Here is a 25,041-nt window from a genome sequence, read left to right as displayed (position 1 = left end):
AATGAGCCAGTTCCTGCACTTGGCAGAGCTTAACATTCCATCATAGTGTAATAGCCAGGGTTTATAGCTTATTCCTGACACTTACTCTGTGACCCTGGGCAAATCGCTTCTTGTTTCTCTAGGAGTCTTTGTGAAACAAAGAATTACGTAGCAATTGATGATCTGCCATTGGTATAGGGACTTTCTTCAATTGATGCTCTGTATATGAATGAAATTTCAGGTGTAGACAAAAAATGGTGAAAATATAGTTAATTTTTTGCTCAGAATACCCTCAAGGAAAAAAATTCTGTAAAATGTGCAGTTAATGTACTCATTAAAATAAATTGTGCACTATTTCTCACCTAATTTAGTTGATTTCATTTTAAAATAAAATGAAATATAATTAAAGCCATTTTGGATTATTATAATGTACTGTATCTTTCTCCCTAGATCTTAAGGTATTATCTATATTATAATATCCATAATTATTAAGGGTTGTATTTTAAAATACCTTCCATTGATTTTAAGCTGTTTTATTAAATTTATACTTCTTAGCAAATGTTATGCAGTTCAGATCATGGGTCTGGATCTTGTGGTTTTCCCCTTTTGTTCTGCTTCTTCTTTCACAACATACTACCATGGAAAAAAAAATCCAATTACTGTCTTCGATTGTGTACTTATTAGTAATGATATCACCACCAACTAATTCCTCAGTTAACACATCTTCTAGGAATACATATATATATATATATATATATGTATATATATATATATATATACATACATATATATATGTATATGTATACATATATATACACACATATATATGTATATATACATATACACACACACATACATGCACACATACATATACGTACATAGATACATGTATACATACATGCATACACATGTGTACACACCCACACACACACTTTTGACCATTTGCTGTTGGCTGTGTGTTTAAATTAACCTTCAGAAGGAGAAAGCTTGATAGAATTGTGAAAGCAGACAAATTGAGATTATACTATTTCTATTCTAACTGGATTGACACCCATGCTGGGTATATTCAGTCCTCCCTCTAAACTATATTAATTGTAATGAATATCACAATAGAAGAAACCTGGTGTTTTTATTCTGTCTGATATTGATCTGGAATGAAGAATTTAGCCTTGGGATTTGCTTTTGTGCTAATCAGCTTGTCCTTAGACATTATTAGTTCAGTATTTTCAAAGTTATGTGGCATTGGTCTTCCCTGGGGCGTTATTAAGAACTCTAGGGGAATAATGGTGTGGTAGAGAGAAAGGGAGACTTTTCTTCTCTTAATAGTTTTCCCTTTGGCACCTTTAAAAAGCAACATCTCTCTTTTGTATTAAATGGCTTAGCAAGGGAGTGGCTTTTGCTCTTTTGTTTTCAACCTATTGTTTTATACCTCTAGGTTCCTACTAACATGAATTCTTTCACTGTTTGTAAGTGTTATGATCATATTATCAAGTCACAAATGAAAATGTCAGGAACTAAAATGAGATGCAGATGAACTGCATTAATTTTCCATACTCTGAATTGTACTCCAGATTTTGAAAAGTGGAAAATAAATTTTAAAAGTCAGTTTAAAAATCCCACACTGTCAGAGATATAGACTTAAAATTTGGAGGGAAAATGTGGGACATCATTATAGTCCCTTACTTCTAGAGCTGAATTAAACCATCTCTTCCAGCTCCCTCCCTAATTTTGTAGATGATGAAACTGAAGCCAAGAGAGATGAAGTGACTTGCCCAAGAGCTCTCAGACAGCAATCAGCAGAACTAGGATTTGAACCTAGGACCTCTAGTTTTACTAAATCTAGCACTTTTTTGACTGTACTACATTATCCTGTTACTTCCTGAGTCACTTCAAATTGAGGACTAAATCAAGAAATACTTTGTAAAATTCTTCAGCCCTAGAGTCATTGCCATACTTGAGCCAGATTTCTGTTTCATTCACTGAGTCCCCTAAGAACAGCCTACTTTGGGGCAACGTATCTTGTCTGGGGTTTAACACTCCTCAGAGCTGCCTATAGAGTTTGTTCTTAAAACTTCCTGCTCTTGTGTTTTAGGGGCAGACATAGCTGAGCTCATGATGGACTTCATAGACTGGCTAACCAGTCAGGAGTTTGGCCGAAGATGTGTCATCAGCATCAGAGATATCTTGTCCTGGGTCAATTTCATGAATGTTACTAAGGCAGAAAATACTGTCAAGGAGGGAGAAGAAGCCATTTCTGCTGTGACATCTTTTGTCCATGCTGCATGCCTGGTGTATGTGGATGGAATAGGTTCAGGTAAGTTGGTAATGAGAGCCCTTAGGGTCAGATATTATACAAGTTTTTATATATATATATATATATTTTTTTCCCTATTTTCTAGTCTTTAACTGCAAATGCAGCTAACTTATATTTAATTTAGATATATTTTTGTTGGTTATAATTTATTAAAGTTGAACATGTATAGAAATTGTTGTGCTATTCTCAAGGATCACTCATATTCATTTGATGTAGTTTTCACATCAAACATTCTTTACATTCAACTTCATCATTATCATTGAACAAAAGCAGAAGTAAATTGACCTTCAGTCTTACATAAGTTCTTTTTTTCTTTAATAGTAGTTTTTTCCCAATTACATGTAAAAGATAGTTTTCAGCATTCATTTTTGTAGAATTTTGAGTTCTAAATTCCTCCCTTGCTCTCTTGCCTTGCCCCTCCTGGAAATAGAAAGCAATTTGATATATTATATTATTATATTATTATACACTTCCATAAAATCTTAATCTCAGTGGGTTATAGATAACATAGAACATCTAGTGATCAGTATGCTTTCTTTAGACTTTTTTACATTTAAAGCTATATGTATGCTGTAGCATGCCTAGAGAGGGCAGAGTTTGTTTATGTAGCTGTGCTATAAAGCTTGCTAACTAGCCATAAGACCTGGTAGATTTTCAGATTGATTAATATGCTAGTGCTTTATCTTTTAGGTACAACTTCCTGTGGGTTTGATATCACACCCCTGGCTCGCAGAGAATGTCTGCAATTCTTGATCAAGAAACTTTCTGAGGTAGTCCAGCTTACGGACTCTATGAAGAATAAACTGAGGATTTATGACAAAACCAAAGATAAGGAATTTATTTGCATGGACAACTTCTGTGGTATCCACCCCTTTTTTATACCAAGGGGTAAGAATGACTTTATTTTAAATCCCGTCAATGAAAATTATAAACTCCTTATGTCTTAAACCAGTTGGCTATTATTTTCATGGATGTGGATCTTAGATACTATTCTGACTTGTTCTTTTTGTATTAACTGCCCCAGTTAAAATCCCTGTTCTGGCATCTTTATATTTATAGTTTTTTTCCATTCTGTAGTGTAACTTTACAAGAAAAAATGAAACTAATGAATGTTGAGGAGAGGGACTGGACCTGTGAGTTCATTGTTATAGGTAATTTCTGGGTAAAGAAACTCCTACCAATACTACTCAGCACTTTCTTTGCAGCTTAGAGCCTTAGAAAGCTTCCTGAAGGACCATGGAAAGTTTAGCCAATTTGCTTAGTCACACAGCTAATATGAGCCACAGAGGTGGGTCTTCGAAATTGGTCTTCTAGCTTCAAGACAAGCTTTCTACACTGCTTCTCCAATGCATATTAAACTACCAAATTCTCTTCTGATCTCTGTTTCATTAACATACATCAAGTTTTACACAATTGTAGTCAGCATGTACATGTTGTCTAGTAGACTTGTTTCATTTACCTTTATTTCATAAAAGTACTCCTGTGTATTGGTATGGTCCACATGACTGTAATATTTAATAGTTTACATTTGGTCATATGAGTGTACCATATTTTTCTGAGTCTTTGCCTTGTTGTGCATTTGGATGGCTTCCGAATTTTTGCTGTTCTACATAGTGTCATTGAACCTTTTTTGTAAGTATAGCTTTCCCCCCCCCTTTTGGTTCATTTATTTGGCATATATTCCCCAAATTGAATTATTGGTTCAAAGATTATTTGTACCTCTTTCTCTTTTTTTTTTTTAAATTTTAACAGAATAAGCATTATTTCAGCTCTTTATGTACTTGTCATTGAAATGTCTTAGGAATATTAAATCATTTTGTAGTTCCTGTATCTCTGCACATGTATACTTTTGAGAGTGGTTTATTTCTAAATGGTTTATGGCTTGTAAAAATAAGGTGTTGTTTTTTTTTTTTTTAAAGAATTAAAATGATTTTGTTTTAAGTACGTCAAGGTACCAACACATTGAATGGCTGATCACTGAAGAATGTGTTTTAAAATAGGTCTTAACTTACACTTAGTTCATTTATAAGTCAGTTGTTTGAAATGCAAAACGTATTTTTTCTGCAAAAACAAAGTGTTAATAAATCATGGCTAGGTTTGTAGCCCCCAAAAGTGAATTTTCACTACTTTTGCAGTTGAGTTACAGAGAATGTTCTGTTTTGTTCAGGACATCTGTAAAGTATGGTGTTTGCAGTATAAAAAGAGTAGGGGTGAGTACTCTGGAAAAGAAAAGACTTTGTGGGGAATAAGATTGCTGACCTGGAATGGCTGTCATTAAAAGGCAAGGCTTGACTTCAAAAGCCAGAGCTATGAACAGTGGATTGTCTAAAAGAACATGTTGGCTTGATGTAAGATAAAATATCTTATTAGTTGTAACTATCATAGATTGGAATGAGCAAATGACTGGTAGAGCATATTCCCCTTTCAGACAGAAGCTGGTTGACCTCTCGTTAAAAATGTGATAAATTTCTGTTCTTAAGTGGGTTGGGCTGGATGATTGCTGTGTTTCCTTCCAACTTGAGATACTGTGGTTCTCTTACATAAGTAGGGTGACAGAACAGGCATTCCCAGTATTAGTTCATTACATACTATCTGAAAAAATCTATTTCAGGTGTCAGCTTAGGGTACCAAAAACATTTTACCACAGCCTTGGTTGGAAGAAGGTACATTTTTCTTTTACTTTCTTGTATATTGATGTAAATAAAAATTTTTCTTGGGAATATATGGTGTAGCAGCTGCTGAGCACAGTCAATCGTTGGCTGTCAATGCCAAACCCTCCCAAAGTTTTTGAATGGTTTGCTGTGGCAGTTAGGCTGGGAAAGGTTGGTTATTGAAGCTTCTTGGATTGAACTGATACTTCAGGTCTTAGTGATAAGAGTATTGTGGTAGAAGCTGGTTGGACACATCCCCAGAAATACATGGCTTGACTGTGAAAGTAGGAGAGACTATTTAAGGGCGGAAGTATAATGCTGCACCATTATGATAATCATTACAATATGTAATTAAATATAGCATTAGAACTTTGTCTTCCTATTTGATTAAAAAAAAATACAGACATGCACATCAAGATACAAGAATTCTTGTCCTCATTCTCTCATTTCTCTACTGTCTTCCATAATTGAGACTCTCTGAATCTTAAATTTCCTCAGTTATCAAATGAGTAGATTGAACTGGGATGTTCTTTAGTTCCCTTCTAGCTCGTAACATTCTTTGAGTCTCTGTTATGTATGGTTTGATTAGGGAAAACTGTCTTCTGCTCAAAATGTAAAGAATTTGTAAGGGACATTACCTTTCTCACCTGATTGTTGAATATACCTCATTCCCTTCTCCTTTTCCTCATCCCATGTTTCCTGGAAATAATTCTCTTGGCCTTTAAGGTCTTGTTGCTGAAGAAAAGGTTTTCATTCTTTGTATCCTTAGCACTTTGGACAGTCCTAGCACATTGTAGACCCTTAATAAATGCTTGTTTATGGATTCTTTCCAAATGCTGAAAGTTGCCACCAAAACCTGCCTTCTCCCATCCAGTTAGCTTTAGGGGCTTTGAGCAAGAGGACTTTGTTTTTACTGCCCGAGGCTGCAGTGAGCACGGGAGGATCATTCCTGATATGTATAGAGACAACCTTAGATACATTTTCTCATATGAACAGAGACTCTGTTCTGTTACAGTGTTAGTAATGCCATCCAGCTTCTCTATGAATAAATGAGCCTCTTTACCCAGAATTAGTATGGCACTGAAAAAGTACTGGGCTCGGCTTTGATTCACAGTTCTACTTATTAGCCGTGTAACTGCTGACAAGTCATTTAACCTTTTTGAGTTTCAGTTTCGTAATCTATAAGATGGAGATAGTAATATTTGTATTGCCTTCTTTATAGGGTTATTGTGAGGAATGTGCATTGTAAATTGGAAAGTTCTGACAGTTGAGGACTCATTAAGCCCTTAATTCATACCAGGCACTGGCTTACCTTTGAGAGTAAAGAGAAAGGCAAAAATCATAGTCCCTTCCCTTAAGGAGTTCACATTCTGAGGGGAGAGAGGACGTGTAAACAACTATGCACGTATAGCATACATAGAGTGTAAATGGGAAGTAGTCTCACGTGGAACACAGCCCTCTTGAAAAGCTGAGTCTTGAACTTGAAGGAAGACATTCCAGACATGGAGGGTAGCCTGTGAAAAGGCAGAATCTCTTGTTGGAGGAACAGCAGGAAGACCCTTGTTGTTGAGTTTTAGAGTATGTGGAAAGAAACAATATGGAGGACCCCCTGGAAAAGTGGGAAGGGGCCAGGTTGTAAAGGGCTGTAAATTCCAGAGGATTTTATGTTGATTATTGGAGTTAGGGAGTCCCTGGCATCTAGATGGGGGTGGGGTGGAGTTTGGCAGCTTAGCAGAGGATAGACTGGAGTAAGGAGAGATGTGGACTTGGGAGATTATCCAGAAGGGCCATTTGTAATAGTCCAGGCAGTCGAGGCATTTTTTTTAAATCTACATTTGAAAGGCAGTGTGCTTTAGTAAATAACATACTAGCCTAAAGTGACTTGGATTCAAGTCGTGTCCCTTGTCAGGGGTGGATTATATTAACTCTTAGACAAGTCACTTAACCTGTCAGTTTTTCCAGACAGTGCTGTAAGATTATAAATTGTGGAGCAGTTGCCAAATCCGCATTGGTAGGAAGAGATTCCTTACTGGGGAGCTCCTTACCCCAGTGAGATAATAGTTCTGAACAAGTATTTGTGTGTGTGTGTGTGTGTGTGTGTGTGTGTATCTGGCTATAGATTTCATAACTGGATTTTATGTGTGCATGCACATGTATGTATCCATATGCGCAGGTGGAAGTGGTCTCTAAAAGTTGACAGGCATTTCATAGACTTAAAAGAATTCAGAAAACATCAGCTTAGAGAATAAATACTATTATTGTCCTTATAATGTCATTATAAATTACTATAAATATATATTACATAAATAATTAGTCGATAAATAACTAATAATAGGTTACTAATCATAAACTAGTTAAATAGTTATTAATACTGAAGTTTATAAATGTTAAACTGCATGGATATTATCAGGATCACCACATTTATTTCAAAGTCCTCTAATTTGTACATGTTTTTTCTTTGTTCTTAGGACCTATTTTGCAAAGGCAGGATGTTTCAGACTATGCACTCAATGCAGGCACTACAGCTATGAATGCCCAAAGAATCTTAAGGGCCACAAAACTGAATAAACCCATTCTCTTGGAGGGCTCTCCAGGGGTGGGCAAGACCAGTTTGGTGTCAGCTTTAGCAAAAGCTTCGGGGAACAACCTTGTGAGAATCAACCTGTCTGAACAAACGGTAAGCACCAGTTTTTCTTGGGCTGGGCAGATGTTGCTATGATAATATCTCTTCATAAACAGAGAAGGTAAAACCACTTCCTTCTTCAGACATAAATATGGTTGAAAATGGATATCCATTCCCTTCTGTAACTATTTATATAAAATGTGGATGATGACTTTGCCTTCTGACTGATACTGTTGCTTAAGAATTTATTCTAAATCTCTTCTTTAAAAGTGGGAAAGCTTTGTGGGCTTTGTGACTACTGGCAGATATGTGTATGATGATGTGTAGTTATAAAGGTGTGGTTTTAGAGTAAATGACTTGGAGTACTTTCTTACATAGTATTAAATCTAATTTAGAATTATCTCTACCTCCAAATGGAGAGAATGGGGCCTAGGTAGCAAAAGTTCCTTATGCTAGAACTTGCCATGAATCACCAGTGGTTGTGTGGCGGATGTTAGATGTCTATCTTACATTCATTGTTCAAAACTGCTCTTCTACATATGCCTCATTTTTCTGTCTTAGAAGTAGTGATAATTCCTAATTACACTGTGTAGGAGAGTCTTTTGGGGAGGGACTCTGGGTCTCTCTCCTCCAAATTGTATTCCACATTGCTGCCTGAAAAGATTTTCATTATGATGTTTGCAGATGTGGCAAAGTGGATATAGTGTTGGATTTGGAGCCATTGAAACCTGGGTTCATGTTCCTCCTATGACACTAGCTGTGTGACTGGGCAAGTCCTCTTTGAATTTCGTTTTCCTTATCTGCAAATGGGGATAATAATGATTGTAGTATTTCAAAGCTCAAACGAAATCTTTGAAAACTTTGAAATGGTGTATTGGTGGTTGTTCTGAAAGGCACAGACAATCCTTTTTAAGTATTGACTTCTACAGTAGTGAAACAAAAGTAGATCAACGTTTAGTTGCTCTGTACTTAACAGTTCAGCATATAAGTGAAAGGTACCTGGGATACTCACAGATGGAAGCAAAGTAGTCACTGCCTGTTAAGGGCTCTACGTTCTACAGCAGTGGGTCTATATTAGTAGTGGAGGAAGGGGATGGGTGTAGTGGCGATGCTGCTTTATTACTACAAATGAAATTTAAATGTTTGGATGGGGATATTTCCATGGCTTGTCTACCCATGCTGTGTCTCAGTTACATACTTCCTCTATTTTTTCCTCCTTTAATGTACTTACCTGTAACCCTCTGTGACAGCAGTTTGTTTTCCATTGTTGATTGTCTTGATTTTTTTTTTTTAATGCTTATGATACTGACAAGTTTAGTATAAGGAGAACTGGATCTGGGTGTCCGTTGTTGAATGCTGGCATATCAGTGTACCTAGTTGTCTTTTCATCACCTTTGGTGGCAAGATGCCATACTTGTCAGTCCTGCTGGCTTCTGATTTTATAAATGTTGATTTTGCCTTGATTTCTACTGCCGTGGCTCATAGCGGGTAAAGGTGAGAAACAATATGCTGCTGGGTAAAATTAACATGTCAGTCCAGCATTATTGAGTGTAGAGAACTATCTGTTACCAACTAGAATAATGAGGAGCCATCTTTCTATAAGGTATATTCTTATTATAATGCCTTGCATATCCTGAATTCTATCACTTGTAATATAGGAAAAGGCAAAAATACTACCATTTGTCATCATTAGTCATCTTTATGAATTAAAGCTTAGGATTAAGTAATTGGTATTGGACTTGGAGTTAGTGAAAAGGAAAAAGGCCTGGATTACCATGGACAAATTTGGTCGTAAAATATCTGTTTTAGCCATTGTGCCCTCAATTAAGAGCAAATTAATTGCATTGCTCTTGCCATATAATTTATTTTTCCCATTTTTTCTGAAGGATATCACAGACCTGTTTGGGTCTAATTTACCGGTTGAAGGGGGAAAAGGAGGAGAATTTGCATGGCGTGATGGCCCCTTACTGGCAGCACTGAAGGCAGGTCATTGGATTGTGTTGGATGAGGTGAGTTGTTCGTGTGCGCGCGTGCGTACATGCGTGCATGTTTTTTTTATATTTCTTGGGAGAATTTGCATCATCCAAGCAGTCTTCTTATGCTTTACAGGGAAGACTGTTAAGGAGGCAAGCATTTCTTCAGCACCTACTATGTGCTGGCCATTCTGCTCTCAACTAAGTACTTTACAAATATTTTGGAGATACTTTTAAGTTAGACCTCTTTGTATAGGAAAAATCTTTACTTAGTTGTATCAGATAGAAAGAATGTGCCAGAATAAATATATCAGCATTTATAGTTTCAAAACTAAAAAGCTAAATGAGGAAAGTATTTGGTATAGTGCTTACTAGAAACATGATAGATGACATTCTTAAATGATTTCTTTTTTAGAGTAGCCAATACAGCATTTCTCCAGTTACTTCAGTTGATGACACTTAAAACAGTCTAATTCAGTTTTCTCTGCCACAGCCAGTTCTGTCTTGGTATGTTTACCAACTGACTCCAGAAAATATCCATCCATATACATATAGACATACATAATGTATATATACATATGTATGTGACTCTTAAGTTTAATCTGCATTATTAACATTTTCTCTGTCACTTTCTTAGGTCTAGTGTGACAGTCAACAAAACAATAAACCAAGTGCTTATTTGTAGTGTTTTGTCAACTTCCAAAGTATAAATACTCACGTTGAAAATTTAACAGTTCCCACTACTCCATTTGACTTGGCTGAATCTCATCCCCCTGTCCTTAACTCACTTTATGGCAGTATCCACTGGTCTCTGTCCCATAGTAGATCAGCACTACCTACCTGTATTTTGCTTCCCTGATGTGTGGTTGCCACCCTGTGGCCAAAATGGACCACTGCAAGCTTTCCACACAATCTCTGTTCCATGGGAAAATCAAATAACTTGAACTTTGCTTAGATAAATATGCCTCAAGGGCAGAGATTTTCTTCCGTTTTGTCTTTGCAGTCCTATCACCTAGTACAGTGACTTAGAAATTGTAAGTATTCAATAAATTCTTGGTGAATAAATTGATTCTTACCTCACCCCTTTATTTTAAGATGTGAAAACTGAGACCTACCTAAAGAGTTTACTGATTTGTTTTTCATTATTTTGCTTTGTCATGATTTTCAAGAAGGCATATTGTGTGTGTGCGTGTGTGTTTTTCACATCATCAATGAACAGAATGTTTTGTAGTTGTAGGGGTTGGAGAATTCAGGCCATCTTACCATGCCCCTAATCTGGTGGAAGATTTCTCCCAGAATGTGGTATATGATAATAGTGTAAGAGCAGTAGAAAGTTTTCATTCATTCTAAACCTTGCAAAATGTAGAACTCACCTAACTTGCTAAGAGATCTGTGTTCTCTTCTCCCTTTTCTTCACCCCTGACCACAATAGTTGAACCTGGCTTCTCAGTCAGTATTGGAAGGCCTGAATGCCTGTTTTGATCATCGAGCAGAAGTCTACGTTCCTGAAATAGGCATGAGCTTTAAAGTTCAGCACAAGAAGACGAAAATCTTTGGCTGTCAGAATCCCTATCGACAAGGAGGAGGAAGGAAGGGTTTGCCTCGGTCCTTCCTTAATAGATTCACTCAGGCAAGTGTTACAAAACTCATAGATGGGGTTTGGGCCTATCTGTAATCTAGCTGTTAAAAGGGTCACCTGGAATCATGAGGAGAGAACTGATTTTGTGACCCAGCTGAATGGTTATATGTCTTTACCTGGACAGCATGCGAAGGGGGCCTGTCTTCTGACTTGGGGCACTGAGAAGGCCATAGTGTGGTTTGTAAACCCAGATTACTATTTGCCATTTTACATCTCAGAGGGATTTAAGTGATGAAGTTAATGCCAATTTTCTTGATTTTTCCTCAGAATATATAATGAACTCATGATAATTACCAGGCCAGATTCATCCAGTTTATGAATTATCACAAAGACAGCCTGTTGTAGTGAATAGAGAGGGCTGGGTTCAAGTCTTTCTTGTGAATCATATTGACTGTGCAGCCTTAGAAAAGTCTCTTTACCTTTTGGCATCCCAGGAAGCTCTTAACATTATAGAAGAATGAACCATCTGCATTGGCAGAGGAAGTTGCCTCATAATGGAGTTCCCTACAATAATGAAATCAGAGGTTTTTTAGAGGGATGAGAATGGTGGGGAGAGGAGGCAGTGGAGCAAGTGAGTGAGTTAGTGAGATCTATCACTAACAGTCTAATTTGCCACCTGTTATCTATCCCAATGTTGTAGGATTTGGCTAATATGTTTTCTCTATAGTAACTGTAGATTTTAATTACCCATACTACATCTGATTATACTGAATCAGCCAAAGCTGATTAGGCAGCTATCTTTTTAAAGAACATTGTGAAGAAAATGATTAAGCTATATCTTCCTTCTAAGTCTGGATTTTTCCTCAAAACAATGGAGGGTAATAAAAGGAAGACTCCTTTCACAATGGAGAATTTCAAGAGGTTTATTATTCTAGGGCGTAGTAGAAGAAAGGAAATTTCTATAACAGGAAAGTTGTCTTTTTTCTGTTATGAATCCCAGGTTATTAAAAAAAGTTGTTTTACAGAGGAAGAAATTGTAATTATGTTCCATAGTGCTTTTTGCAGTTTGATCTAGTGGAATTATGATGTTTACTTAAATTGTTCATAAGCTTTTTTTTTCCCCTTTCAGGTCTATGTGGATCCGCTTTCAGCTTCTGACATGGAGTTCATTGCAAATTCCTTATTTCCTGCCATTGGAAAAAACATTGTTGCAAAAATGGTTGCTTTTAACAACAAAGTAAGACCACATTTAAGTATTTTGTTTTCAGTTTTTCTAGCATGACTTAGGCTTGAGGTGAACTTCACCTCAAGCATTATGGTAGCTGTTCACACATTCAGTGTGTGTTGAGTTTATTGCTGATTGTCTAGGGTTAGCACTTTATGTGAAGTGCTTTATGTGAAGATGGTAAAATCAGTTTGAGCTATTTACACCTTCCCTGCTTTTTTCACTTAAGGCAAAGGTGGAGTATTAAAATAATTATTACATTGTGTATATGCTTAGTTGTGCTACTGAACACTTTTTATTTTTTTTCTTGGCACTTGAAAAACAAATCAGGAAAGGAGGAAAATGAATAAAAAACTTATATTTTGATTTTTAGTTTTATACTTCACCAGGATCTTTAGTTTCCTCTTCTCTTGAATTCTTTTAAGAGTATGCATGTAATGCCTGGTAGTGAGACAAAGTCTCCAAGAAAGGTTTTTCTTTTCTTAGGTTGATCAAGAAGTGACTTTTGAGAAGAATTGGGGTCAAAAAGGAGGACCCTGGGAATTTAATCTTCGGGACCTCTTCCGCTGGTGTCAGCTGATCCTTGTTGACCAGTCTCCAGGATGTTACAATCCTGGACAGCATGTGTATTTGGTTTATGGGGAAAGAATGAGATCCAGAGAAGACAAAGAGAAGGTGAGTGTTACATTTCTTATCATAGAGGCATTTAAGAGCAAGTTGAGCTGGATAGAGTGTTAGGCCTGTAGTTAGGAAGACTTGTCTTCCCGGAGTTAAAATCTAGCCTCAGACATTTACAAGCTGTGTGATCCTGGGCAAATCACTTAATTGTGTTCGCCTCACTTTTCTCATTTTTAAAATGAGTTGCAGAAGGAAGTGACAAACCACTCCATAATGAGTAGAAGAATAACATGCTCAGAGCAGTGCTTGAGGAGTATCTGTTTCATAGCATTAGGAGAATGGATTGGTGATGGGAGACAAATGTTCTTAAATAAAGCGATATGAAATAAGTTCAAATGAAGGGGGAAAGGAGCTAAAATAGGTTTAAAAAAATTTTTGAATATAAAATTAGAAGTGGTATGAGACACCTTGTAACTGGTGAATTATCCTCATTGGTATTTAGGGATTTCTTCCTTTACAGTGGAAATTTGTTAAGAATCTCTGAGCTGAAAGACCCCATGTAATCCAAAGGTCAAGTGATTTACCTAATGTTAACACTAGTTTAGGGGTGGGTAACCTGTGGCCTTGAGGCCACATGTGGCCCTATAGGTCAGTCCTCAAACATGGCCCTGGATTCAGTCAAAGGGCCTCACTTGAAGACCATCCTAAAGGGCTGCTTGTGGCTTTGAAGCCACAGGTTTCCCATCCCTGCACTAGTTTGTTGTTGAGACATTCCTAGAATCTAGATGTCCTTACTCCAATACAGTCTACTATACCTACTTTACTACTACTATTTTGGGATTAGTATAAAATATTTATATTTTTGATTGTCCCTGTTTTATCAGTAAAATATGTCCTTTAAAGTAGTTTGTAAGTTTTAGATGTGATTTTATTGCATTTAGATTTTGTAGTTTATTCCAGTGGAAGATATTTCTTGTGGTCTTTTAAAAAAGAAAATCGTATTTATTCAACAGAATTAATCTTGGAGCAAATTTTACTGAATTGCATCTTTTCTTTTGAATGCTGGATAATGACATTAATTTCCAATGAGATTCATTTTCCAGGAATTGATAATAATAACAATAGCAGATAACAGTTATGTAGAACTTTAACATTTGTAAAGTATTTCTGCATATGTTGCTTTATTTGGGCTTCATACAACAGTCTTTTGAGGTAGGTGCTATTGTTAACTCGCTCCTCCCCCTTTAATTAATTGATTGATTTCAACATTCATTTCCATGACATTTTGAGTTCCACATTTTCTCCTCATCTCTCCCCTCCCCCTCTCAAAAAGCCTTGCACTCAGATTGCCCCTTCCACCAATGTGCCATCCCTTCTAACATCCCTCCCTTCCCTTATCCCCATCTTCTCTCTTGTCCTGTAGGGCAAGATAAATTTCTATACCCCATTACCTGTATTTTCCTATTTCCTAGTTGTACACAAAAGCAATTCTCAGCATTTGTTCCTAAAACTTTGAATTCCAACTTCTCTTCCTCCCTCCCTATCCATCGCCACTGAGAAGGTAAGCAATTCAATATAGGTTATATATGTGTTGTTTTGCAAATGACTTCCATAATAGTCATGTTGTATGGGACTAACTGTATTTCCCTCCATCCTATACTGCCCCCATTTCTTCTGTTCTCTCTTTTGACCTTGTCCTCCCCAAGAGTGTTTACTTCTAATAGCTCCCTCCTCCCATTTGCCCTCCCTTCCAACATTCCCCCCACTCTGCTTATCCCCTTCTCCCCTACTTTTCTATAGTGTAAGATAGATTTTCATACCAAATTGAGTGTGCATGTTATTCCTTTCTTGAGCCAAATGTGATCCGAGAGTAAGCGTCACTTTTTCCCTCTCACCTCCCCCCTTTTCCCCTCCATTGGAAAAGCTTTTTCTTGCCTCTTCTATGAGAGATAATTTGCCCAATTCCATTTCTCCCTTTCTCCTCCCAATATATTCCTTGCGCATGTGCGTGCATGTGTGTGTGCGTGTGTGTGTGTGTGTGTGTGTGTGTGTGTGTTCCTTTCAACTACAAATGAGGAAACAGAAGATGACAGGAGTTCAGTGATTTGCTAAGGATCACATAGCTAGTTACTTAATTTCAGAAACATTATCTGAACTCAGCTCTTTTTCACTCCCACTCTGGTGATCTATCCATGATGACACTTAGCTGCCTCAGAAATACATTTGGGATGCATGTACGTTTCGATCATAACAATTTCTATTCCCTTCCATTACTTCTTGTGGACCATCTGAAATTATACCAGCAACTCGAATTCCTTCTGTCATAGAGAAGGAATGTGATTTTGTTTTCAGAATTTATTTCTTATGTGTTTTCACCAAAGCTCTGAGGTGATTTGGTCATAACTGCTGTGTTCTTAAGCCCAACTTTCATTTCACATTGTAGACATAGTTTTGGAAAAATGATGAGCTTGATACCTGTATTCTCAAATCACAAATAGAAAGACTTGATAGTTGTTCATGTAGAGCAGAAATGCTTAGAATAAAGCATGTAAATTAGAAACCTACTGAGAAATTTCTGTTTTGTTCCTTTTCTACTCATCTTTAGGTCATTTCTGTATTCAAGGAAGTTTTTGGTCCTAATACTGCCCCATACATGGGTACAAGACAGTTCCACATCACTCCTTATGAAGTTCAGGTGAGGGAAGCATAATGTTTATTCAACAGCCCTTTGTTAATCTGATTTTCTTCTCTCTTTTTACATGTTCACCTTTGATTTCCTTTTTTTTTTAAGGTTGGCTATTCAGTTCTTTCCCGTGGCAACTACGTTCCTCAACAATCCCAGAGACCTTTGTCTCTCCTACACCAGTCCTTGAAATTCCTTGAGCCTGTCATGAAGTGTGTACAAATGAACTGGATGGTCATCCTTGTGGGTCCCACCGCTGTTGGGAAGACCAGTTTGGTCCAGCTCTTGGCCCACCTGACAGGACATACATTAAAGATCATGGCCATGAATAGTGCTATGGATACCACTGAACTGTTGGGTGGATTTGAGCAGGTAACTACTGTCTTCTTATTTAAGTATTTAAAGAACTCTTTCATCTTATTTATTGAAGCCTTTTTATTTTTTACATTGCATTCATTTCCAAGCATTAACCTGCCCCCTCTTATTATCACAGAACCTTACTGTAAAACAGATAAAACACAGCATACAGGAGAGCTGCTAGCGCAGGTTCACTCTTGATTTGATCAGACAGGAAAGATGCTAAGAAGGGGTTCATAATCTTACTTTATTCTAGTCTAGTTTTCTCAAAATAAGTTGCTGATAATGAGAGCACAAACTCTATACCATACCCTAATCACTGTTCTCACAGGGGCTGGGGAGAAGAGGGGGGCAACTACTCCTGTATCTCAGTGGAGTCAATTGAGACAGGCACAACTTGTGCTTCCTCTAAGTCCCCTCAAGCCTCAGTGGGGGCCAATTGAGGCAAACACAGATTCCCCCCAAACCTTGATGGAGGCCGATCAAGGCACACAGCATTCCCTACTTGTGCATTCAACTCTAAGGTTCCCCATTCACTGTCCAGTGACCACCTGCTTTATAGACCAGCAGACAAAGAAGACATTGCCAGCACTAGTAGCCTTACAGGTTTACATCACCTCATTCCTGTATCTCACTGTGCAGCCGCAATGGATGGTTATGTTATTTATCATTATATAATGCTGTAGAAGCGTGGTGAAGATATTTTGAACTATAATTGGGGGAACTGATATCTAATAGCTGGGAACAGGAGATTGTTACGACTATAGATCCTGGGAAACTGAACTCTAAGAAGTAACAACAAAAATTCACTTTACAAAAACACACTAAAATCCACCTTATACTAAAATTCACCTTACATGCATTTACTTCATAAACAGCAGAATTGGCTGATGAAGGAAAGTTGAAAAAAAAGGAAAAAAAAAAAACAAAGCAAAACTGACAAGCACTTTTGACAGTATATGTGACATTTTCATATCCATTTCTCTATCTCTCCAATGAAGAAAGAGGGTTTCCTTTTTTCTGGGGATTAGCATGGTTGTTGTATTCAGTATTCAGGTCCCCTTCTCCCCCTTTCAGTTACATTGTTGTATTCGTTGTGTATATTGTTTTCCTGGTTCTGCTTACTTCATTTTGTATCAGTTCATATGTTTTTTTAAAATATTTACTAAACACTTACTATATGCTAGGTGCTATGCTTAAGTGCTTTACAGATGTTTCATTTGATCTTCAAAATATCCCTGTGAGGAGCACCCATTTTAAAGTCGAAGAAACTGAGACAAGCAAAGGTCATATAGCTAGAGTGTTTGAAGCCAGATTTCAACTCAGCCCTTCAGCCACTACCTCCATATGATGGAGATTTTATATTTAAAAGGCTTTCTCTACTCCTGAATATTTGTCTCCTCTAATATATTCTTTAAAATGGTGCTTGTTGCTGTCCTACTGGGGTGCTAGTGATTGTGAGAATTGCCTGTACTATTTTAACCACCTGTTACAGGTTGACATCATACGGCCATGGCGACAGCTGCTTAAAAAGGTGGAGTCTACTGTGAGTGTTCTTCTCAGAGATAGCCTTCTTCTCAATCCTGAGGATGCAGAGGTAGTACTTCGTGCCTGGAGCAATTTCTTCCTCACCTATAAGCCCAGGTCTCTTGGAGAAGTTGGGAAGATTATCACTGTCGAGATTGTGAACAAGCTAGAAGCAGTATTGCTGCTTGTCCAACGCCTGAATAATAAAATCAATTCCTTCTCCAAGCCAGGTAGGTGCATGCTGTGTAGATAACAAGCTTCTGAAGGAAGCTGCTAGAGGCTGTCTCTGTCCTTGGTGCCTGCACCCTTGGGGGCTTTTCTCCAAAGCCATTATTCATGCATTAATTGTTGTCGTCATTAAAATCCAAGAGTTAATGTTTAGTTTGAAAATATAGTCAAAAATGGTTGAGGCAATGAATTAGCAATTTTGATTTTTTTTTTTTATTTAACTTTTAACATTCATTTTCACAAAATTTTGGGTTACAAATTTTCTCCCCTTTTATCCCCCCCCCCCCCCCAAAACCCAAGCTTTCTAATTGCCCCTGTGACCAGTCTGCTCTCTCTTCTATCATCCCTCTCTGCCCTTGTCTCCGTCTTCTCTTTTGTCCTGTAGGGCCAGATAGCTTTCTTTACCCCTTTACCTGTATTTCTTATTTCCTAGTGGTAAGAACATTACAGTTGATCCTAACACTTTGAGTTCCAACTTCTTTACCTCCCTCCCTCTCCACCCCTTCCCTTTGGAAGGCAAGCAATTCAATATAGGCCAAATCTGTGTAGTTTTGCAAATGACTTCCATAATAGTTGTGTTGTATAGGACTAACTATATTTCCCTCCATCCTATCCTGTCCCCCATTACTTCTATTCTCTTTTGATCCTATCCCTCCCCATGAGTGTCAACCTTGAATTGCATTCTCCTCCCCATGCCCTCCCCTCTATCCTCCCCCCCACCCTGCTTGTCCCCTTGTCCCCCACTTTCCTGTATTGTGAGATAGGTTTTCCTATCAAAATGAGTGTGCATTTTATTCTTTCCTTTAGTGGAATGTGATGAGAGTAGACTTCATGTTTTTCTCTCACCTCCCCTCTTTATCCCTCCACTAATGAGTCTTTTGCTTGCCTCTTTTATGAGAGATAATTTGCCCCATTCAATTTCTCCCTTTCTCCTCCCCATATATTTCTCTCTCACTGCTTGATTTCATTTTTTTTTTTTAAGATATGACCCCATCCTCTTCAATTCACTCTGTGCACTGTCTCTATGTATGTGTGTGTGTGTGTGTGTGTGTACTCCTACCCAGTGCCCAGATACTGAAATGTTTCAAGAGTTACAAATATTGTCTTTCCATGTAGGAATGTAAACAGTTCAACTTTAGTAAGTCCCTTATGACTTCTCTTTGCTGTTCACCTTTTCATGGTTCTCTTCATTCTTGTGTTTGAAAGTCAGATTTTCTTTTCAGCTCTGGTCTTTTCATCAAGAAAATTTGAAAATCCTCTATTTCATTGACAGACCATTTTTTCCCCTGAAATATTATACTCAGTTTTGCTGGGTAGGTGATTCTTGGTTTTAGTCCTAGTTCCTTTGACTTCTGGAATATCCTATTCCATGCCCTTCGATCCCTTAATGTAGAGGCTGCTAGATCTTGTGTTATCCTGATTGTATTTCCACAATACTTGAATTGTTTCTTTCTAGCTGCTTGCAATATTTTCTCCTTGACCTGGGAACTCTGGAATTTGGCCACAATGTTCCTAGGAGTTTCTCTTTTTGGATCTCTTTCAGGTGGTGTTCTGTGGATTCCTTGAGTATTTATTTTGCCCTCTGGTTCTAGAATCTCAGGGCAGTTTTCCTTGATAATTTCATGGAAGATGATGTCTAGGCTCTTCTTTTGATCATGGCTTTCAGGTAGTCCCAAAATTTTTAAATTGTCTCTCCTGAATCTATTTTCCAGGTCAGTTGTTTTTCCAATGAGATATTTCACATTATCTTCCATTTTTCCATTCTTCTCTCTTTGTTCTGTGATATCATGGTTTCTCATAAAGTCATTAGCCTCCATCTGTGCCATTCTAGTTTTGAAAGAACTATTTTCTTCAGTGAGCTTTTGAATCTCCTTTTCCATTTGGCTAATTCTGCTTTTGAAAGCATTCTTCTCCTCATTGGCTTTTTGAACCTCTTTTGCCAATTGAGTTAGGCTAGTTTTCAAGGTGTTAATTTCTTCAACATTTTTTTGGGTCTCCTTTAGCAGGGAGCTGATCTGCTTTTCATGCTTTTCTTTCATATCTCTCATTTCTCTTCCCAGTTTTTCCTCCACCTCTCTAACTTGATTTTCAAAATTCTTTTTGAGCTCTTCCATGGCCTGAGCCCACTGGGTGGGCTGGGACACAGAAGCCTTGATTTCTGTGTCTTTCCCTGATGGTAAGCATTGTTCTTCCTCATCAGAAAGGAAGGGAGGAAATGTCTGTTCTCCAAGAAAGTAGCCTTCAATAGTTTTATCTCTTTTCCCTTTTCTGGGCATTCTCCCCAGCCAGTGACTTGACCTCTGAATATTCTCCTCACACCCACCTCGCCTCCTGATCCTCCCAGCCAGCGTTTGGGGTCTGAGATTCAAATGCTGCTTCCAGCCTCGGCTTTTGGCGGGGGCAGGGCTGCTATTCAGTGTGAGAATTAAGTTCAGGTGGTCAGGTTGGGGCAGGGCCGCCTCTCAGGCTCAGTTCCCTCGGGGTTTATGCACAGACCTTCCACAATGGATCCAGGTTCCCGCCCTGCTTGGGGAGCCCCTGCCTGCAGCCGCCTCTCAGCTTCTATCTCCCGGGGGGGCCTGAATTATGGGGGCACCCCACTCCCCTCTCGACCCGCCAAAGAGACTCTCTCACCGACCCCCGTCACCTGTGGGTGGAGGGGCTTGTGCGGCCACTGGAGATCCCGTCCCTGAAGCCTGCTCGGATCTGTACCTCTCGGAGCCGCGGCCGCCGCAGGTCTGGGCTGGGCTCCGCGTCTGCAGCGCGACAGACCTTTTGAGAGAGGTTTGCAGGTCCCTCTGTGGGTGGAGGGACTCGCGTGGCCGCTGGAGGTCCCGTCCCCGAAGCCCGCTCGGATCTTTTCCTCTTGGTGCCGCGGCCGCTGCAGGGCTGCACTCAGCTCCCAGTCCCGGCGCCCAGTCCGCAGTACGAAGGACCCCCCACAAGACAGAAATCTCCCTCGCTCCAATATTCCGTGGCCTCTGGGTGCAGAATTCGCCGTGAGTTGCTCCCCTGTAGCCGTTCTGTGGGTTGTGGGTTCGGAGCTATGTGTATGTGCGTCTCGCAATTTTGATTTTATATGCAGCTAGGAAAGAGTGAATTTTCCTAGCCTTGTAGTTGGCTGATAAGTACCAGCAGTTTGTGTAACTTTTGGGTTTTTTGACCTGACTTGCAGGATGCTTGTCTAGTAGTCTGATGGTGTATAATTAAGCCTCATTTATTCTCTTGGTTTATTGATCAGACGATGTATCTTTGTTCTTTGTCGCTAGCAGCCTGGTACTTAAAATTTTTGCACAAACCTCTGGTAGGAATGAGTTCACTCACCACTTTAGCCACGAAGAAGACAATCATTGCACATAGCCCATGTGCCCATTTTATATAAATTCTCCCTCTCTCATCTTTTTCCTACCACTTTTCCCTTCCTCCTTCTTATGCTTTTCTCCTCCTTTTCCTTTGTCTTTCTCTGCCCCCTTCTTTTCCCCCCACCCCTATTTCTCTTTTCTTCTCCCTCATATTTCTCTTGCTACCTATTCCCCTTTCCCTCTCTCCCCATTTCCCTTCCTCCCCTTCACTCTTCCTCTCCACTTCATCATTTTCAAACTAAACCAATGTGCTGCCTTTACCAAAGAATGGAGCCTTTGGCATTCATAAAACAATCTCCATCTACCAGCTTCTTCCTGCTTAGAATAAAGTCTTGTTAAATGATGTGGTCCCTTTAGGAAAAGTTTAACTCTCTAAATAGGAAGTGCCATTCATGCCACATGGGCTGATTGATTGAATTTCAATCTTGGAAATGATGTCATCAGTGATTAGTTTTATAGTACATCAGCAACAGCTTTTGAATTGAGCATTTCTTGACTTATGTCTGTAATCAGGATTTGGAATCTTTCTCTTTGTTCTTATTAGAGGTTGTTTATGATTGAGGCAAGTGTCATTTAAAATATAAGGAAGACAAGATGGGAATTGTGAGCCTGCTGCTGGCATGGAAACCGTAATTGGCTTATGTGGCTCAGGGCATCCTTCCAGGAGGAAGACAGATGCTTATATCCACTCTTATTAATTAATTTATTTTTGTACAGCGTTCAGAGGGTGGTGGAGACATATGGAGATGTATAAAATGGTATGCTAGGATACTTAGAGCACCACCCTAAACTTAGGTATTTGGATAACACAATAATTGGCCTGGTATAAGCACGGACTATAAAGGAACAGGCTAGCTTCTAACAATAATTATTTCAGAGCAAAGATACAAATGAATAGTCTAGTTAATTTTTTTTTTTGTTCATCAAGACCTCTCTTTATTTCTCTTTACCTATGATGATGATGATGAGCTTAACCTGCAGCTCTGAGGAGGCACTGGATGCCTTGTGCTCTTTATATGTCTAGGAGATTACTGCCATAACTACATACCAGTAAAAATTTTTAGTTATGGATGAAACAAAGAAACCTTCATCCTCTAGCTGCCTCCACCATACCTCTATTGTCCTCCAGTATCTCTTAACTCCTCTTGGCTTATAATTCTGTCTTTTCTAGGCTAGAGACTTAGAATATGAAATCCTGTCAGCCTAAAGACATACACTTTGAATTCTGGCTGTTGGATCTGCTTCCTCTCTGGGAATTTGGCCTCTTGTACCTTACCAGAGAAGAAAACTATATGTAGTGTGTACAGATCTTACCTTGCATTGGCCAATTGATGACCAAATATTTAAGGTAGACTCTCAAACTTAATTCTTGGTACCAACTGCTCCATTTTTTAGATTGAATGTGAATTTTTCATGAGGTAGTCATTTTAAAGGAATCCTTATTTAATGTAATCAGCTTCACTGTGCTCTCCACTTAGCATTTTCATCTAAGAACTATACAACACCTGATAGGAAACGTTCTTCTGCTCCTTTTTAGCTTGAGAACCTGAAGTGTAAGGAAATTAAAAAATTTGCATCAGCAACAGATTCTCAGTTAATCCAAAGAAGTATATCTCCTGGGAAGTAATTACTTAGCATTTTAAGTCTCAATGAAAATTTTTTAACTAAACTTTTAAAAAATTGATAGAAATTGTAGCTCTCTTCCTAAATAAAATAATGCTGTTTTGATTTGTTTATTTGCTAATTTGTTTGTTTGTTTGTGATTGGATGTTGCCTTTTGAACTTGAACATTGTAAATCAAAATATTGCCTATGACTTTTCAGAATTTTCCAGGCTTGTGGAAGAGTTCCGAAGTTTTAGGTTGAAGCTTATTCAAACTGTGGATCGTCGGAGTCATGGCACATTTGAGTGGGTGGACAGCATGTTAGTTCAAGCCTTACAATCTGGAGACTGGCTTCTGATGGACAATGTTAACTTCTGCAAGTAAGAGGGCATTCATTACTCCTTGGAATTTCTTGGTTGGAGGATAAACTTTGGGTGAAAATAGGGCACCTAACTCAGAAATTAGAAGCTCTGATTAGTTATGTTTCCTTTCAGATGAAACTTGTTAGTGCTCAGTATTGAATGCTTTTTTGGACCTTAGACAAGTTGCTAATAGTTAACTTTTTACAGTGTACTTAACATGATATTTTGAGTTCAGCTAAAACTCTGCAAAATTTTGTATAGCTTAACTTGGGTTACAGCTGGTGCCTTAATTCCTGGCATAGAAAATAATTGTTATTAATTTCTTAATGACCTTTGAGTTGATCTGTGTCTTTTATCTGTTCCCTGACTTAGTATAATAGAAAGACTATTGTCCTTGGATTCAGATATCTTGGTTCAAGCCCCAGCTTTGCCAATTTACTTGTTGTGTGAAATGTGTCCAGATCTTTTGAGTTGATTTTGATTGTCGGGGGTTGAGTGGAGAGTTTTCATCTTAATTTCACTTGAGAGTGTCATCCTGCTGTCCAATGAAATTCTTTGCCCAATAGCCCTTCAGTGCTGGATCGCTTGAATGCTCTGCTTGAACCTGGGGGTGTTCTCACCATTAGTGAGAGAGGAGTGATCGATGGATCTACTCCCACCATTGTTCCACATCCCAACTTCAGGTATTTTACTTTTTGTTATCCCCCTGAGAATCTTGTGGCACTAATACCACCCCCCTCCCCCCACATACAGTAAGATAGGTATCCAGCAAGAATCCTTAGATTGTCCTTTTAGAGCCAAGCTAAAGAGATCATATGATGCATATTGATTATCATTGTTATCCTTGGGTGCATTATCAGCTGTTTTATTAGAGTTGATGATGCAAACAAGGGAAGATACAAATTCAAGTCAAATGTGAGGTCCATGTTAATCAGTGGTCATTTTTGCTAGTCTTTGGAAGTTTATAGTACTGAGGCATTGGGTTCCCAAGATGAAGGGGGATTTTGTTGTGTATCTGAGCAAATAGCTGTTATAAAGATTAAGAATAACCCTTATAGATAGGAACTACACAAGGCAATTCTGGATTTTGGACTCATTCAGCGCCTTCCCTAACAATCTAGATGAGTGACTTTAATGACGATATTAAACCAGCTTGAAATCGGTCAGTTAAGGACAAAATTAAAACTGTTGATCTCTTAATTATCCTTGTCAAGGACTGTGATATGCCTTGATTAGATCAACAAAAATGATGGGCCTTAAAGAGTCTGCGTTCATTTTGCATAGCCACTATAATAGTTATGGTGTGATTTTATGTTTTTCTTTCTCTCCCTCACCAAACTTTGTTTAACAGGCTTTTCCTTTCAATGGATCCTATTCATGGAGAAATATCCAGAGCTATGAGGAACCGAGGAATTGAGATTTACATTCCAGGAGAAAGGGATGAGAGTAGTCCAGATCCGTTGGATTTGAAATTGCTGCTGCATAGCATAGGTTTGGTTGGAGACAATTTATGTGACACCCTAATAACCATGCACACAGAAACCAGAGAAGTCATTGCAAGTAAGTTGTATTATTAATTCCTATGTTAGACAAGCACCTGCACTTCATAAATCACAAAGAGAATTTCAAGGAATGCTGTGACTTACTGGTTTGAATCAAGAGAAAGGGAGTTTTGTTTTTTCTTTTACTATTTTGTGTAATATATCAATTTTGTACTTTTAAATTCTTCCTTGTGGAAACAGTGTGTCACTCTTGTCATCATGAGTATACACTTTGAGTTTGCTCCAGTGGAAATTTTCTGGAGGGTGAAGATACACAAGTGGGGCTTTTTGTATTCTTTTAGAGACTGAACCTCTGTCCTGTGCCAAAATTCAGATACATGCCCTTCTGAGGATGAAAGAAAAGCAAATCCATTATTGTTAAAACTTTTCCAGAAATGAGATAGCTGCTTTGAATC

At 38.3% G+C, this 25,041-nt stretch overlaps 1 protein-coding gene across 1 annotated transcript in view; it reads left to right on the top strand.

Annotated features, from left to right (window-relative positions):
- The window catches only part of MDN1 (midasin AAA ATPase 1), a 178,814-nt gene that overhangs the window by 81,067 nt on the left and 72,706 nt on the right, over nucleotides 1-25,041 (top strand). The window contains exons 34-46 of the mRNA XM_072642816.1: nucleotides 2,072-2,293; nucleotides 2,984-3,181; nucleotides 7,413-7,621; nucleotides 9,454-9,576; nucleotides 10,973-11,170; nucleotides 12,249-12,356; nucleotides 12,831-13,019; nucleotides 15,568-15,657; nucleotides 15,754-16,017; nucleotides 17,498-17,759; nucleotides 22,943-23,102; nucleotides 23,651-23,767; nucleotides 24,436-24,644. Coding sequence (XP_072498917.1) covers nucleotides 2,072-2,293; nucleotides 2,984-3,181; nucleotides 7,413-7,621; nucleotides 9,454-9,576; nucleotides 10,973-11,170; nucleotides 12,249-12,356; nucleotides 12,831-13,019; nucleotides 15,568-15,657; nucleotides 15,754-16,017; nucleotides 17,498-17,759; nucleotides 22,943-23,102; nucleotides 23,651-23,767; nucleotides 24,436-24,644 — 2,349 coding nt within the window. The remainder of the gene's footprint in view (nucleotides 1-2,071; nucleotides 2,294-2,983; nucleotides 3,182-7,412; nucleotides 7,622-9,453; nucleotides 9,577-10,972; nucleotides 11,171-12,248; nucleotides 12,357-12,830; nucleotides 13,020-15,567; nucleotides 15,658-15,753; nucleotides 16,018-17,497; nucleotides 17,760-22,942; nucleotides 23,103-23,650; nucleotides 23,768-24,435; nucleotides 24,645-25,041) is intronic.

The sequence above is a fragment of the Notamacropus eugenii genome, chromosome 2 (genome assembly GCF_028372415.1).
Source record: "Notamacropus eugenii isolate mMacEug1 chromosome 2, mMacEug1.pri_v2, whole genome shotgun sequence".
In the NCBI taxonomy this organism is placed as follows: Eukaryota; Metazoa; Chordata; class Mammalia; order Diprotodontia; family Macropodidae; genus Notamacropus; species Notamacropus eugenii.
Note: the sequence above shows the minus strand (reverse complement) of the source record. Positions and strands in the feature narration are given on the sequence as shown.